The sequence below is a fragment of the Centroberyx gerrardi genome, chromosome 24 (assembly GCF_048128805.1).
Source record: "Centroberyx gerrardi isolate f3 chromosome 24, fCenGer3.hap1.cur.20231027, whole genome shotgun sequence".
Taxonomy (NCBI): Eukaryota; Metazoa; Chordata; class Actinopteri; order Beryciformes; family Berycidae; genus Centroberyx; species Centroberyx gerrardi.
Window position 1 is genome coordinate 17,902,500 of NC_136020.1, and position 16,939 is coordinate 17,919,438.

The 16,939-nt window shown below is 43.1% G+C and overlaps 1 protein-coding gene across 1 annotated transcript; it reads left to right on the forward strand.

Annotated features, from left to right (window-relative positions):
* Positions 1-345: 345 nt before the first annotated feature.
* Positions 346-11,586, forward strand: LOC139912632 (DENN domain-containing protein 11-like). The gene is made up of 9 exons (XM_071900479.2): positions 346-718; positions 3,201-3,300; positions 3,761-3,919; positions 7,904-8,060; positions 8,878-9,016; positions 9,459-9,590; positions 9,977-10,127; positions 10,759-10,827; positions 11,391-11,586. The coding sequence occupies exons 1-9, from the start codon at positions 346-348 to the stop codon at positions 11,584-11,586; spliced, it is 1,476 nt and encodes a 491-aa protein (XP_071756580.2).
* The last annotated feature ends 5,353 nt before the right edge of the window (positions 11,587-16,939 follow it).

Sequence of the window (16,939 nt, forward strand, 5' to 3'; positions counted from 1 at the left end):
TGTTTTCAAACGTTCGCTACCTATACGTGACGCTGGGGTTGAGATGGTAACGAATGAAGCTTTGCTGAATGCAACCCCAAATGAACGAAGGAGTTGCCCTCTCAACAGCATCAAATGTATGAGCACCTCTGACTACAACTAGAAAAAGATTATCTAGCGGAAAGCTACGCATAATCAAACGCAGAATGAATGCAAACTATCTAAATAGGTTATAGTAAGTTCACCATGCGCTAATGGCTTTGAGTTGTAATTAACCACGGATGGACCCTGGTGCCTGTCGGCTCAGACATCATTCACATCAGTGGTGAGACAAGGCGGGGACCGCTGACAGGCTGAGCCGCCGTGATGGTGGAGCGGTCGGACCGAGCTCCTCTGCTGGACTGGGAAGAGGTTCCGTCCGCGGAGAAGCCCGGAGCCACACCAGAGAAGGACCGGCTGTCGAGCCCCTCCAACAGCCGGGCGTTAGGATGCACCGCGCCGGGGTTTGGGTGGAGCACCAGTCCGGGGGGTCCCAGGTCTGTCTCCGACACAGACGGCGGCAGCGCCCCGCCTGCGACCTCCAGCACCCCGACGGGCACGGAGGCGCCGTGTCCCGACGCGGACGAGCATCCCCCGGATTCAGGACCGGGAGAAGTGTCGCTGGAAAACAGGATGGTGAAATGGGAGGAGAAGGACCAGATTGTGTCGGTCTTTGTGGTTACATTCAATACCAGATCAGGTGGGACAGAAAATATGCAATAGCAATTATCATAGCCAGAGTAAATCAGCTACAATATAACATATTTTGTGAAAATGGGCAAGAATGTGATCTTATTAGACAAGATAGAGAGGGAAATAAGGAATCACTGGCTAATGAAGGCAGGCCAGCCTCGCCTAATGCAACCTTGTGTGAAACTGACGCCCAAAATGAAGAGCGCATGTAGGCCATATAGTCTGCAGGAGTCATTATAGGCCGACAGGTGTGGCATTTTGTGACCTGCACCCAAAAATATACTGAAACTCCTCAAAGCCGGTGCATCTTCCCCATAGTCTGACCACAGAACAGACGTGTCAGGATGCCAGGATGAGTTCTGTGATTGAAAACCAAGCAGCTGGTGGTTTCTGCAGACTGGGCCTATTCATTTTTAATGAGGGCTCTATATGGTAAAGACAGAGTATAAGCCCCTGTGGGATAGCAGCCGATCAGGTTACTCACCTAGAGGCCCGAATCAATCAAGAATCCCTGGATGTAATGTTTCAGTGCTACACAGGCCAGACTCGCCCTGAAGAGGGGTGGTGGGGCACCTTGTGAATTTGATTTAAGACCAGGAAGATGTACTGATCACATCATCAATGATACTCCTATTTATTCAATAGGAGTGTCACTGATATTGTCATCAGCACCTCAGCACCGTTATGTCACATAGTCTGACAGGGGCTTTGCAGGAGGGGCCGTTTTTTTTTTTTTTGAAGTAACAAATTCAGCTCAGGTTGTATTAACTAGACCAGTGGTTCTCACCGTGGGGTCCGGGGACCACCAGGGGTCCTTGAGGGGCTTCCAGGGGGTCCCCAGCAAATTGATGAAGTGTTAAACTTCACCATTATTTCATTTACAAGAAAAATGTAGAAGAATGACTATTTTGATCATAGTTTCACTGTTATCTCTCTACCTACAATAAAGACAGTCATGGAATTCGAGACAAAATCATATCTAACAATAAAAATATTCTCAGATTTGGGTCCGAGAGACAGAATCTCATCAAACAGGGGTCCATGGCCTAAATGTGGACTAAATTAGGGGTCCTTGATATGAAAAAGGTTGAGGATCACTGAACTAGACGACTTCTCAGCCTATGCTGTGCTAAAACAATTAGGCCTAGCCTTAATATTAGGAATGCACCAATTATAATACTGTTACTAACAGCTTTCAGTCCACCAATGAGCTCATAACACAGTAAGCTCTAGTTCTGCTCACTTAAAGGAAAAATCCACCCTAAAACACTTTAACACTGTTAAAACACAGCTATTAATGATGTGCCTTGCATTTCTGGGTTTATTTTGTTGTTTGTTGGTGTATTTTTCTGCACAACCTTAGATGACATGACATCATGTTGAGATATTTCCAATGAAGCTACAATGGAGTTTAATAGGAGATCATTTTTCAGTGATCTAAAACATTAACAGTAAACTTCAGGTTTTGGTGTCAGTCCCTCAGAATCAAAGAGCGAGGGCTTCTTTCTAGACTCAAGACTCTTGCTCACACCCGTTCTCTGGGGGTTTTCTAAAAGCATTCTGGGAAATGTAGGAAATCACTAACTGAGGTGGAAGAAGGTTGAGAAAAAGTAGGAACACCAAAAAAAGTAAATTACGACACTTGATCACCAAATAACTCCTGGAATGTATTGAACATCCTCTGTCTTTTCATGTAACAGGAAGAAATTCCAAGTCACCATCTTTCTTTTCCCCTTTTTGAAGCTAACAAATAAGGCTTGCATTGTATTAGCTAGAAGATATCTTATACTGTACTAGAACAGTTAGGCTTAGGCTTAATATTAAGATTGCATCGATAATAATACTGAATCAGGCTGATAGCAGGCTTAAACAGGATACTCGTATTGGGAGAATTGTCTGATTTATTTCTGCCTTTATTCATAAATAGAGCAATGTTTGATCTCTCTAATGGAAAGAAATTATTATACCACAATGTTTGCCTACTTACCTTTCCTTTATTCTTAAAGCTTAATACTTGAAGTCGATATTGACTGTGAAAAAATGATATTGGAGCATCCCTAGTATTCATCAACAGGTGACTCATCTTAATAGCCTTTAACAGGCCTGTAGCACCAGGTCTAGGTCCAAGGAGGTGATGGCTGATCAGGAGAGATTTCTGCAGTGTATTTTCCAGCTGATACATGTCGCTAACGTTTATGTTGAAAAAACTGCATCGGCTGAGTCACCTCTCCTGTCGCCCCGCTGCTATCAGACCGTATTTGTTCAGCTGCGGCTCGAGCGTCAGTTATCAATCGACCCATAAATGAATTCCAAGGAATCCAGTGGGGCTGCGTCATTGATTCACACCATGAAATGTAATACTGATAATATATGAGCCCACTGTGCCTGTGTCAGTGTGTTTGTGTGTCTGATGGCTGTCTGTGTGTCTGATATTAACTGTGTGTGTGTGTGTGTGTGTGTGTGTGTGTGTGTGTGTGTGTGTCTGGTAGGTAACATGCTAGAGTGGTGTCTGCCCAGAGATATGGACCTGGAGGGAGTCGAGTTCAAAGCAATCGCCAGCGGCTCCCACCGAGTCACCACAGACTTCATGTAAGTGTGTGTGTGTGTGTGTGTGTATGCATCTATGATCAGTGTGACTCTGTGTGTGTGTGTGTGTGTGTCTCAACAAGGTCTGGAGAGGCCGCTCAGTCTCCTCCCTTTGTTTTCACTCATTTGAATTCGTAGCATAGTTAATAATGAATAAAGTGGTTGCACAACAGGGGGGGGGGGGGGGTGGAGGTAGGGGGGGGGTTCATTTTCTTTATTACTTGAAGGTGCAACCAAGGGGAGGAAGCTGCTTGAGAGTATTAGGATGCGTCTCCATGTCTTCCTCCTGGCAGGACAGACCAACAGACAGTGTTGCCTGGCAAAAAAAAAAAAGCACAGCCATCTGGCAATTCCTTCGCTGGCGTGACTCAAGCCTTCGTCTCTCTCTCCCTCTCTCCCTCTCTCCCTCTCTCCCTCTCTCTCTCTCTCTCTCCCTCTCTCTCTCTCTCCTCTCCATCCACAGCTACTTCCGGAAGGGCTGTTACTTTGGCCTGGCCTGCTTTGCCAACATGGCGGTGGAGAGCGCGGTGGAGAGGGGGGCGAGGATGAAGTCGGTGGGGATCCTGTCTCCCTCCTACACCCTGCTCTACCGCTACATGAGCTTCCTGGAGCACCAGGTCAGGTAAGAGGAGCTCGGCCATTACTTTCACTGAACAGCAGACTTATATCATTAGTGTGGGGTTATCAGATGAAAAATGACCATATAATCCATTTTCCTCCACTAGAGAGACCCCAGATTCTTATTTGCGAGACAAAAACAATCAAGTCGCCTTTGCATTGCTCTTGCTCACACGGATTTTAGCTTTGTGGAAATACTCCAATAATAATAACCTATTTTAACGTACTATCAGCCTGACACCTATTTCTAGTATAACCTTGTTTCTAATGAGAGAGTATGCAGTGATGCTATGATATTTTCTAGTAGCAGTTGGAAAAATGGAAAAATGGAAGTTCCTTGTTAGTATAAAGCACTTAAAAACATTCCAACTGCAAATAAAATTGCAGGGTCACTTTAGAATATATGTTGTGTATTTTTTTATTTAGAATACATAAAAATGAATGTTATTCTGCTCAATGTATTTCAGTCATCCAAGTTATGTCACAAGCTCAAATATGCCCTATATTACCAAGATTTATGTGGCTCTACCTTTCTGTGCTGATGTACATGGGTAAGAAGAAGAGAGAACCAGATCCCAGCCTGGCTTCTTATTCACATGTGGTATTTCTTAAGACTTCTGGTAAAATTTTGACACAACTTGCCCAAGATCTGACGTACAATTGAATGGATGCACCCACACTACAGCAGTTTTTTCAAGTATCTGCTTTTCTACAGTTGTTTTTACGTATTTAAACATGATTTGCAGATTTTGCGCTAGTCACTGACCCATAAAAGGCTTGTGGCCCTGGCTGCCAGGAGATTTGTGATGCAACTACAAAGCCTCTATTGAACAAGCATGTTTCCTTCCTTCTTTAAAGTACGTGTCATTCAATTTTGCAGGTATACAAATAGACTTAAAATCTTAATCTTGTCTCCCACATAATGCAAAATTGGAATTATTGTCTGTGATTTTTTTAAAGGGACACTGCACTCGTTCTTTAGGGACAACATATTTGCTGTAGTCTTGTTTTATCTCTTTTTTCCCCCTTTCTTTTACACTCCCTCTTTTGTAATAGCCCACTTCTGCAGTTAGTTTCTTACTCTCCCTTCTGCCTCTCTCTCTGTCTCTCTCTCTCTCTCTCTCTCTCTCTCTCTCTCTCTCTCTCACACTCTCTCCTCCGCTGCATTTTCATTATTTTTAGCGACCATTAATAATTATGCTGCTGCTGCAGAGTAGCCGGTGTATTTCAGCGTTATCCGTCCCGTGCTTCGTCACACCGCTGTCACACTTCCTCCTCCGCAGACTTTTGAACGCAGCCCTTTCTCTATTTCCCCCCCCTCCGTCTCTCCCTTTGCTTTCCTCTCTTCCTCCTCCCTGGTTCCCACACTGTGGCCCGTCCTGGCCTCGTGTCATGCTCTGGTCATGCTCCTTACTCATCAATTCTCCATATGACGCGCTCCAGATTCTGCCTCTCCTCCCTGTTATCTGCTGAAAGACCGTGGCAGTCATCTGTTTCTTATAAAGGGCTTGCTGTCGGTCATGAGGAGATTAAGATATTTAGGAATTTGTGGCTACTTTGCTTTTTTTCTGTTTCTCTCTCTCTCTCTCTCTTATTTTGAATTTTAGCCTGCTATGTGTCTTCTCTTTGCACTTGCAGCTAGCAGAACCCTATTCGTTTCAAAGGGAAATGCTAATGATGCTAACAAGCCATTTTTAAAGTAGCTGTAACTGGAAGGACAAATGGAGACACTTTCTGACGCAGCCTAAAATTCATAGTCAGTGTATCCCTCAAACCCTTGGCACTAAAGAAATAGTGACGCACCAAAAAACTTGGTGAAACCTGAATCTTTATTTATGGGTTACAGCCTATACTGTACTCAGCATAGCGTGACTAGTAGAAACCTTTAGACTCCAATTCAACTTCACATCCAAACACGCACATATGCTACACACTGACTTCAAATGACATACAACCCTTAACCCAAATCTTGGATTAACCAAATGGTAATCTTGTTTATATCGTCTATTTGAGGGATTGAGGCCCATGACCAAATAGTATCCTACTTTAAGGAGATGCTTTAACAATTTCTTCCTCTTCAGTTTCTTCCTCCCTATCACATCTGAATTCACAGTGTGGTTATGAAAACAAAATTAGGAGTCATATTTAAAAAACGATATTTATCCATTTTCATATCCATTCCAAAAACGGAGTTATCATTTAATGTCTCTAAAATATAGATGATCCAGACTTTAAATATATTATCATTTTGTCCACCAAAGACTTAACTTGCTTAACATTTTTTTTTAAAAGTACAATAATTTGTTAAACTTTTTGCTGTTCAATCGTTTTTGTAAGAGTAGGCATCAAATTTTTTCAAATGGTCAGTATCTCATGGAAATGTACTTGTGTGAAAATGTCACAGATTATTACTTCAACACTGAATTTAATGCAATCTAATTCGTTCACACAGTCTATTGTGTGGCATATATTCCCACAGACTGACATACTAGACCGCTGCTTTTTGGTGGCCTTGTATCAATTCCCTCTGTTTTGTTACTGAATGAGAGTTACCAGGCCGGGACGAGTTCATTTGTATAACAATGAGCTGCAGCTGAGATTTTGTTTCACAATGGAGTTATGTGGCGATTCCTAACAGAGAGGAACACACATGCATTCCACATTTTATTTCTACATTTTCAAAACATAATGGCTCTCCTTGTTGCGAAGTGAGTCCATTAACTTGTTTTTTTTTTTTCCTTTCTCCATCATTTTTTGAAGGTATATGCTGAGGGGAAATCAATGTATTTCTCTGCTGCTGGTTAGAGAGCAGCAACAATTGTCCACACACAGATGAATGTATTCCTCCGCACACTGAAAGGCCCCCTGCTGTTTCATATTCAGATGTATTTAATGTCTCTATATAGCAACAAAGTGTTTCTCCACCAGGTTTCATCACGTCCTCTCATCATTTCAATATGAAACGTGTCTGGAGCCTTTCAGTGTACGGTGAAATACTTTTATTGATGTGTTGGTTTGTTGGCAGGCTCAGCACACTGCTGCTGTCACAGAATAACCTTGTAACTGCAGGTTTGGTTTGCTGTTGATTTTTTTATAGATATTCTATTTTGCACTTTGCAATTAGCTACATTTTGCACAAATTTGTATTTGCTCAAGGTCTTTTTATTGGTATTTAAAGTCATACAAAATGCAATAAATGACAGATACAGTTGGATAAACACAAAATATCCCCCCCCCCATGTTTCTGCTCCAACAGAGCCCCATCCATATTGTACCATTTAGTAATCAAACGGAATAGATTTCACAAACAATTACATGTACATATAAATAAAGTCAATGTGACAAGAGTCGTAGGTGAGATACAAAAGATAAAATTAAATAAATAAAATTAAAAGATAAAATTAAAAGACAAATTTGTATTTGGATTGTAACTGTGTTGTCAAAGTGTTTTTCTTGTGCCTTATTGCAAGCTGAATTTCCCTCATGGACAATAACAGTGAAGTGAAATTCTGTGTTGTCTTTATGTGTAAAAGTATTTTAATCTTTTTTTATCTTTATTATCTGAAAGTCCTTGAATTAATTTGGTGTTCTAACATTGTTTCCATGCTTGTCATTGTGTCCCCTGTGTTTTGTCTTTATATCTTTATTTGTAATAAGTTTCTTTAATTTTATACCAGTGTTTTAACTATATATCTAGAGTGATAATTTATGTTTTATGTGGATCTCAGGAAGACTAGCTGTCATCTGCGCGTCAGCTAATGGAGATCCTTCATAAACTAATGAACTAAAAACTTGAGCTGAAGGTTTACAGAACATAATCCTTTATAGGTCGCTCATGAAACCTGTTGAACACCTTGGATAAAATTTCAGAAGAGCTTGGTTCCTAAAAAGCGGACTTCTCACAGATACCATGTTTTCATCCTACAGGAGCCATATCAGTTTAGAACGGCTTAACCATGATTTGTTCTTGCATTTATTTTCCCTCCAGGCTGCAGCTGCAGTCCCCAGGCCACTACTCTCCCCTGGAGGCCTTCTATGAGGACAAGAGAGCACGTCTGCCCCCTAGTGGTGAAGCTGTTGTCACTGCATGTCCAGCCAACGCCTGGGGGGCCACGCTCAACCACAGCATGCACCCCGAAATGAAGGTGGGAGGGACTTTTCCATGGCTACAGCTATGTCATTTGGTGTTTCAGTGATGATGATGATACTGGCTGTGATGATTATAGTGTTTCAGTGTCCTTAACACCAATATATAAATACATTTGTTTCTATATTTGAGCTTCTGTATGTACCAATATCATTATCATTCCCTTTTTCTAATGAAGATGGTAGTTATGATTTTATGAATATCTTGACATAGGCCAACAGTAAATATTTTTGCACAGAGCTGATGATACCATTAGTGATCCATTTATGATAAAGACTATTCCTGTGGTGTCAGAGAGTCAATTAGTTACTATCTGGTCAAAAAACTCATCATGTAGTAGCTTAAAACAGAAACTTAATCTCTCCCTCATGCAAAAGATTTATGCGTTCATGATAAGGTACTTTGGATAGAAACATCCACCAAATGGCATACTGTATGTTGAAATGGCATATTTAGAAACATCACACATGCCTGCCAACAACTGTTTTGTGCTGTAAAGCAATCCAGCAGATTTCCCGCAAAATCTGACTCAGTGGCACACAATGTAAAATGCAGTGTAGAGGCCCGGTAAAGGCTGCCAATCTTATTGTCAGTGGTCTTATTTGTTTACAGTAGTTATACTAGTGTCTTAAAATGAATGTGGTAATGATTTAGAGATCTTGAAATGCTATACGCAGCACCTTTAATAATCATGGTCACATCTAGCAAAACAATAGGAATTTGTAGCCATAATCGTGTAGCCCTAGTATTAAGTGTTAATATTGTCAGGTAACTCAGTCTCCCTGTGTGCCTCTGTCTTCCTTCCTCTGGACCAGATCACCCACCCGGCAGGCTGCATGTCCCAGTTCATCCGCTTCTTCGGGGAGCAGATCATGGTGCTGTGGAAACTGGCTCTGCTCAGGAGACGCATCCTCATCTTCTCCCCGCCACCTGTAGGCGTTGTCTGCTACCGAGGTGAGCAGTTCGAAGAGTTTCATCCCAAAAAATTCGAAATTCATTGAGGAAAATTAACAACTACTCTAACAAGATGATTGCAGGCACAAAATGGGTTAAAGTTAGGTGTCATCTAAAGACTTTTGCTTACCAAAAGTTATGCTTTTTAGGACTCAATCATTTGCATTTTTAGAATATGGACTGATGATTCAGGTAGCAACTATTCTCAAGTGGATATTTTGTATTTTGGAATGACCTAACCCCCAAATGACATGTTATCATAGTAAGTAAGTATGTGAAATTACTTGTAGTCCAGCTGTCGTACCTGAGCCATTTTCATGGTTTTACTTGAAACTGAACGTTAACATGATCTGTTATAGGTAAGGCCCATGAAACCCATTCAAAAATGTCAGTCTCAGTCTAACTGTGTGTCTGTGTGTGATTTTTCTATTCATTTCCTCAGTGTACTGCTGCTGTTGCCTGGCTAACATCTCCATCCCCGGGGTGGGCGTGGCCGTGCCTGAGTTCCGCCCCTTCTTCTACGTCAACGTGGCCGACATCGGCGCCCTGGAGAACGAGCTGGCCTACGTAGCATGTGAGTGGACGCTGGAAACATGGTTAGGGGCTGAGGGGGCTGAGTTACTTGGTCTAATACACATCTGTGTGCAGTGGAAGGGCCGCACAGAGTCTGACTGTAGGCATGACCAATATCTCGAATACCTTTTGCTCTGAACCGAACATCAGTAAATCTGTGTGTGTGTCAGTTTGCCATATCATTGAATAATTTACCTCACAGTAGTAGGAGCTGCCGTTTCATCTAAAAGAATGTCATGTTTTAGGTTCCAGTGGAGAGTTTTAGTGTCGCATTGCTCTAAATACTGTTTCAGAGGCCTTTACACCCCACTAGGACACAGTGCTGATATGTGTGTGTGTGTGTGTGTGTGTGTGTGTGTGTGTGTGTGTGTGTGTGTGTGTGTGTAGGTACTACTGAGAAGATCTTTGAGGAGAAGAAGGATCTGTATGATGTGTATGTGGACAATCAGAATGTAAAGACCTACAGAGAAGGCCTGAAGCCTCTGCTCCGTCTCAGCGGTGCAGACAGAGACAAGTATCGCAAACTCACTGAGCAGAGGTAGGTAGTAATATTACTTCCAGTATTACTTTTCACTTCCACAGCTGTATTATATTCATAGTATCCAATTATTAGAGTGGGAAATTAACAACAGCCAAATGCTGGCAATTCCTGACCAACATAACCGACCACATTTCAGTCAGTAGACCATCATCAGTTCTGTGCACCAGTTTACCTCTTTTTTATTCATGTGCAAGTTCTCTTTTGTATTCTTAAAATTAGAATACTGAAAGGGACAAAAAAAGCTTTTTTCTTGCCCTTCCAATTACAACAGAAGAGTAAAACTTTTGTAATTTCTAGATACACAAAGATTGAAGCATCCATGTATACATTTATTCTCTGATTTATGAAATGCTGTGTACACCAATGCATACACATTTCTCATTATAAATCATATACGATAGTGGATTTGTGCACAAGCTTTATGTTCACACCCTGTCAACAACTTAAGTATTATTTGTGCATGCTGTTGTTTGAATTTGGTGTGTTCAGATGACATATGTGGATGGATTTCTTTGTGTTTATTGGCGTGTGATCCTTGCTTGGTCTTTTGCATCTTCACCTTTGCATCATTGTGTAGGTTTTCAAAAGGGCAGACAAAGAATCTGTGTGTGTGCGTGTGTGTGTGCAGGCAGATGCTGCTCTACTCCCAGGAGGAGAATGGAGACTGTGTGTCCAGTGAAGAGGATCTCTTTATTTTGTGAGTACAGAATAATTCATTTAACCAGCGAGAGGAGTGGTGACAAATGATTAACCACTGTACGCATAGCAGACAGACAGCTTGATCCTTTTATCTGGACCCCAGGAAGAATAGTCACCTCAGTGGCAGCTAATGGAGATCCAAACAAACTTAAAATTGAATCCAAGAGGTAATGAGCCTGACGAAATCCCCTGCCCTCTGTCTCCTCTTCTCATAATTGCTCCAGTTATTACATCCCACACAGCGGAGATGCATTGTATTCATCGTGCCTGTTCGTTTTTCCATGTGTCCCTTCACCATGTTATCTTTGCAACTCTGCAGCATAAAGCCATGAAACAAAAACCAGAAAGCTCAGAGGGGCTGTGGGGGTTAAAATGAATCCAGGACCTTGAACAGTTTTCTCTCTGCAACTGTCGAACATGGAGCACTGGAACAAAAAACGGACTAGTCAGTGGGAGAAAAAGTGAATCCATGATGTTAACCTAGAAGGGTTTTAGTGGGTTTGCAGGATTTCTAAGACAAATGACTAAAACCACCTGCCTTCACCCTCTCAACTTTCCTAGGTTTTTCCTGGAGCAGAACAACAGGATTTTCCAGACCCTGAGCGAGGTGGCGGGGAGCCCCGATCCCACCCTGACCCAGGAGAGTGTGAGGGCCATGGGCCTGGATCCCCACGGAGACAGGCTCTTTCTGCTCCACCTGCTGGAGATCTACGGCTACGACACCCTGCTGGTCTCAGACCAGCTCTGCTGCAGCTGAGAGACGGCGACCGACTGCCGGCGATCTGCCTTTCATCACTTCTGGCTTTAAAGGGGGGGTTGATTTGCCTTGAGCCATGTCCAGGTACTGCACTATTGGCTTCCTGGAGTCTTGAGGACTATTTGAGCCCCCAGGAATTTTTTGTGGCATAACTCTTTCATTGTATAGCTCCAATCCCCGTCATTCTGTTGTTCACTGCGGCTCTGCTCTCTCATTAACTTGCGGCAAGAGTGAAGACAGGATAACGGTCACTGTCCTGTGTTATGAATATGACTGATGTGGTCGATTCCACTTGATACAACTCACCCTTCAGACGGATTACTCCCACTTGAAATTGACTGAAGCTGACTCTTTTCAGGCAGCCTATTGGATAAGACTGCAGTATTTCAACACTGAGCAGTCACCTGTGTCTGTAGTTCCATGGATGGCAGGTCCAAACCCCAGGGTGTGATAACAGCAGGTCCCACTATTGTCCCGCTGGATCCCTCACACTTCCAGACTGGAGTAATACTCTGCGAATGTGTTGCTGTCTCTGAATCAACTTCTTGCAAGACGGAGTTTGAGCAAGTAGAGTAAACGAAGAGTGTATTGAGCACTGAGTGTAAGAAACTAAACGAAAGAGGCAATGGAAACAGGCTTTTTTTATTTTCCTTCAGCATTCATGGATGTTCAACATGCACTGTTAAACCACAGCCTTCCTGTAAATAATTATCCTGATTCATAATTTATGTACAGTGTGTCGGCATGTGTGTGATATGGGATCCGCCTCTTTCCCAGTCGCTATCCTTGCATCAAGTGCTGGATTTAAACAGTTTCATTTTTAAGCCTTTGTGTCCCAGATCAGGGCCTCCTTTCCCGAAATATAACATGCGTTGTTAGTAGCAGGTCAAAGCGCCATTGTTTTTCAGAGCCGTTTCTGAAAGCATTGCTGTTGTTTAAGTGGCACTTAAAAACACTTGTAGATAAAAGGCAGTTCTGACCTTGCGTGAAGCTGCAATGAGCGAGCAATAGATGGATTTCGCCCGAGCCGGTGTTCCCACTTTATGTCAAGATTCAGAAGAACTTTGGCCTGAGCAGAGCTGTGACCAAATCAGATTTTCTAATGATGTCCAACAGTCTGGCAAAGCTGACTGCACACAGTTCTTTCTGTGTGGCACAGATCAGATTTGTGTGTCCACGTGCAGAAAGAGACATGTTGAAATGGCTTGCGTGCGCCCTGATTGACAGCTGGGCCATGCAGTAGTTCAGAGGAATAAGCTGTTACATAAAGACTCAGACAGCAGGTCCAGTCCTCAATGCTCGTGTTAAATGTCCAGTTGTGTTTTCAGCACTTCCATCCAGACAGGGACAGGCTTTCAGCGAATGAGCTCAGAAGTCGAGTTGATTCTCTCAAGTCACAAAGTTGTTTATATGATGATTTTTTTAACAACGAAGAGAAAAGCTCTCAGGGAATGAGTTTAGATGCTGTTAAGACTGACTGGCTCAATCCCATGGTGGCCATTTTGAACCTAGGCCACACACAGGAAACTAAAAATACACAAGTAATGTAATGTACATGTAAAACTAGCATTATTGAACACATAAGTGAGGAATTCAGATAGGCCTAACAGTTATAAAATTAACTAATAATCTCAGGAACAACAACTACTACAGTGACTGCTTGAATTTAGCGGGGAAGTTAGCTAGCTTACTACTTGGTTGGCTATACTAGCTAGCTACTTAACCTAGATTCCAGTAGCTGCTATAGTGGGCCAAATATATTACCTTAAAATATGAACCTATACCCACCAGTTTCTTGAGATCCATTCGTTTTGAATACGTTTCTCTGTGGAGAATCTGTAAAATTATGAATGTTTGTCCGATTCACAATGTTTGTATGCTGTGCATCTTGGTCCACAACAGCAGGACAGAGTTGCGCTGAACTTGCTCTTCTGGGTAGTTTCCCACTCTGAGTGCAACATGGCTGTCGTGGGAACAAGCTCCATGGGCAGAGCAGCTATGGAAAGGTAGTAACGTGTGTTCAAGACATGTGTCCCCTCTTATGTCCCTTAGTTTTGAAAGGCAACATCCTGAGTACTTACTGAAAAGCCTTTGAGAAAATCTTGTCATGCAAACAGGCCCTGGTGGAGTGACAGCATCAACAGCACAAATCCCAAATGCATCTGTTGACATGGACGCAGTCGATTCTGTCTCTGGATGGAAGTGTTAAGTCAAATTAACTTACTTTTTTTTTTCTTTTTTTGAAGCAAACCACAATAGTGTATGACAAGATCATTTCATGTGTCATCATAACCCAAGAGTCTGCAGGCTTTCACTCCAATCAAGCACTACATCAGCTGATTTCATTGATCAACACACACCATCAACATCAACCAGAAAGGAAGAACTAATCAGTGAATTCAGTTGATTTAGTAGTTTTGGTTGGAATGAAAACCTGCAGACTCTTGGGTCACGATGGCACATGATTGAAAACCACTGGTCTAGACAAACCCAAAGGCGGAGTGCTTTCCCCTTTGTGACTACGGGTCCCCAAAGCATCCAATATTATTATTGACTGTTCATGAACTCTTAAAGGTACATGTGCTAAAAAAGAAAACGTTCTATTGAAGTAACATCAATAAGTGGATCAGTAAGTCAATCAATAAGTCATCATAAGTGGATCCTGGTGTTAAGTTGCCTCTGAGAAACCCAATCCTTGTCTGTTTTCTCTTTCCAACAGAAGCAAACCATCCACTAAGAAACACTTAAGCTGACCTGGTGCTTTGGTCCCTCTGTAGACTGAAGGTTATTAATCAAGACTCAGTTTCTGTTTCTCAGCAATAGTGCTGATCTATTCGTTTGATTTTATTTTACATTGTGTTCCATTTATGTTGTTTAGCTGTAAATTGTTTTGAGTGTAAATATTCAATTGCTGTAACATCTATCTGTGAAGAAAAGGGATCGGTTGAATGTGTTTTGCAATGTAATTACGATCCCATAAAGCCTTTGTGTATCACTGAAACCCTCATGCAATTATGTGCTCAACCATCCAGTGTAAACAGAAAACAACCTTTAGCATATTCAAGCTACATCACATGGCACCTTTTACATCCTATACAAAGCTGACGTAAACATCTTTGTAGTTGAATGGACAGCCTCATGTTAACAGCTTCACTTTATTTATTTTACTGTAAACCATTTCAGAAATAAAGTGCGTTGGCACTCAGACAAGGAAAACACACCGTTCTCATATTGTTTCTCTTGAATAAAGAAGCTTACATAACAGGTTGCTGGCATTGCGTACATGAATATCACCTCTAGACTTCACCTGTTTTGTCAGAGGTACAGTTGAAAACTATTTAACATCAATAAAGTCCATAACTTAAGTCTTTTATCTAGGTGTACATGCATGTATGTGTACTCTACATCGTGCCTGCTCTCAGAAACATTCAGGAGTCATCTTCATTGGTGCCGTTGATGAAAAACTCTTCACCAGTAGCAACATTTCCGGTACCAACATTACCATAAGTGCCAGATCTGGTTCAGTTGGTGACATTGTCAGAGTCCGGCGCTGGGTACGCTGCAGCCTGTAATACAGCCAGCCAGCGCTGTTTGAGCTCCGGGCCATCACAGGAGAAGGTGTGGGTGGATATGGACTGGTTTAGCCCAGCAGAGGTATGCTGCACAGGGCCTTAACATCCTGGAGATGTGGGGGTGAGTGGGGAGGGGTGAGGGGAGCAGGTTAGTTTCCGTAGTTAAAGCTGCACTAGGCAAGATTTTTTATGTAAAAACTACACCTGTTCTGCAGGCGGGGAGAGAATTCCACTGCTGGCGGAGCAGCACATCCAAAGTCTGGGGAGGCAGTACACCGCGGAGCTGTCTGATAAGCAGACAGGGAGATCTGTCCAGAAACAACTTTCAGATGGCCTGATGAGGATTGTCCAAAGCCAGCTCCCTGGAAAGTACAAGGTGTGGTGCTACCAGTTCACACTGTACCACCGGGTGATTTGGCCACTGAAGATGGGTGAGATCCCCTCATCAATGGCAACTAAGATGGACGGAAAAGCCTACTCGTACATCCGAAAATGGCTGGGGCTGCCACGATGCCTCTCAGAGACCGGCCTCTTGGAAGGAACACTCTGCAGCCACCCCTAAAATCCATCAGACTGGGGTACAAGCATGAAAAAACCAGGCTGGTGTTGGAGCTGAGGGAATCCACCGAAACAGCTAGTGAGGTGCGCAGATGTCCAGGTGCGCACTGGCCGGAAGTGGAAGTCGACCAGGTAATCAGCAGGCTCCAACACCAGGAAGTTGGCACTGTCCCAAGGGCAGTATAGATGGCAGCATGACCAGAAGCTGGCAGAAGTCTTGGAGGTTACCAGGCAGGAAGCATGAGGCATGGCACCACCACCAGAGCACCACATCCAGTTCATCAGGCAAGGAGGGAGTGCCGAAGGCACCAGATCGAGAGCCGTAACCCCTAATCCTCTCCCCTGGCAAGGAGTGGAACATGAGGGTTGACCTCTCTCCGGCATGACATAGTGGTGTGGTCCACTGCTGCCAGGACTGTGCTCCTCATCGAGCTGACTGCCCCATGGGAGGAGGGCGTAGAAGCCACCTACGAGAGGAAGAGGGACGAGTACTCGGAGCTGGCTGCCAAGTACAGGGAGGCTGGCTGGAGGTCCATCATCTACCCTGTCGAGGTAAGAATTGGTGGTCCCTAGCCGATGACCCTGCAGCTGACCAAAAGGCACAGTTGGAGGTGTGGCAGGCTGATATGCCCAGCAGGTAACAACACCCACCTGTATTTCACATCAGCCTAAGTAAGCAAGTGAAGAAGAAGAATGAAGAAGAGCGTCCCATCCTCCCTAATTGAGATGCTGTATATTCACCCTATTTGCCGAAATGAAATTCTGGTGTTGTTCGTTGTTAATATTGATTTATTTGGTAGATTAACCGTGGATGAATAGCACCAAGAGTCAGACAGGATAGGAGGAGGAGATGAAAAAAGTGAGACATGGTGAAATTGGAAAAAGTAAGAAACAAACCGGGACCGTTAACAGAGTATGTGGGCCATTTGCTGTTTTCAGAACTGGTTCTATTTAATATCAAAGCCTGAAGAATGTTTTTACTCTAAAGGTAATCAACAGATAAAGAACAGAAATTAACCATGTCTATTGATGATGAAACAGAGGAGAAGTCATGAGATTAGAAATGCAATCAGCTGTTCTCAGTCATTGTTGCCGTAAACTGAAGACCTCCAATATGGCCGCCAGGGGGCAGCATCCATCAGCTGATAGAGTTCCTGTTTCTTGCCGTCTGGCCAGGTGTCTATTGCTGTATGAACAGCTGCACAGGAAGAGTGCCGACAATA

Coding starts and splice junctions, on each gene's coding strand:
- LOC139912632 (XM_071900479.2), top strand. CDS start 346: ATGGTGGAGCGGTCGGACCGAGCTCCTCTGCTGGACTGGGAAGAGGTT. Junction 719..3,200: donor TACATTCAATACCAGATCAG/GTGGGACAGAAA, acceptor TGTGTCTGGTAG/GTAACATGCTAGAGTGGTGT. Junction 9,591..9,976: donor CGAGCTGGCCTACGTAGCAT/GTGAGTGGACGC, acceptor GTGTGTGTGTAG/GTACTACTGAGAAGATCTTT.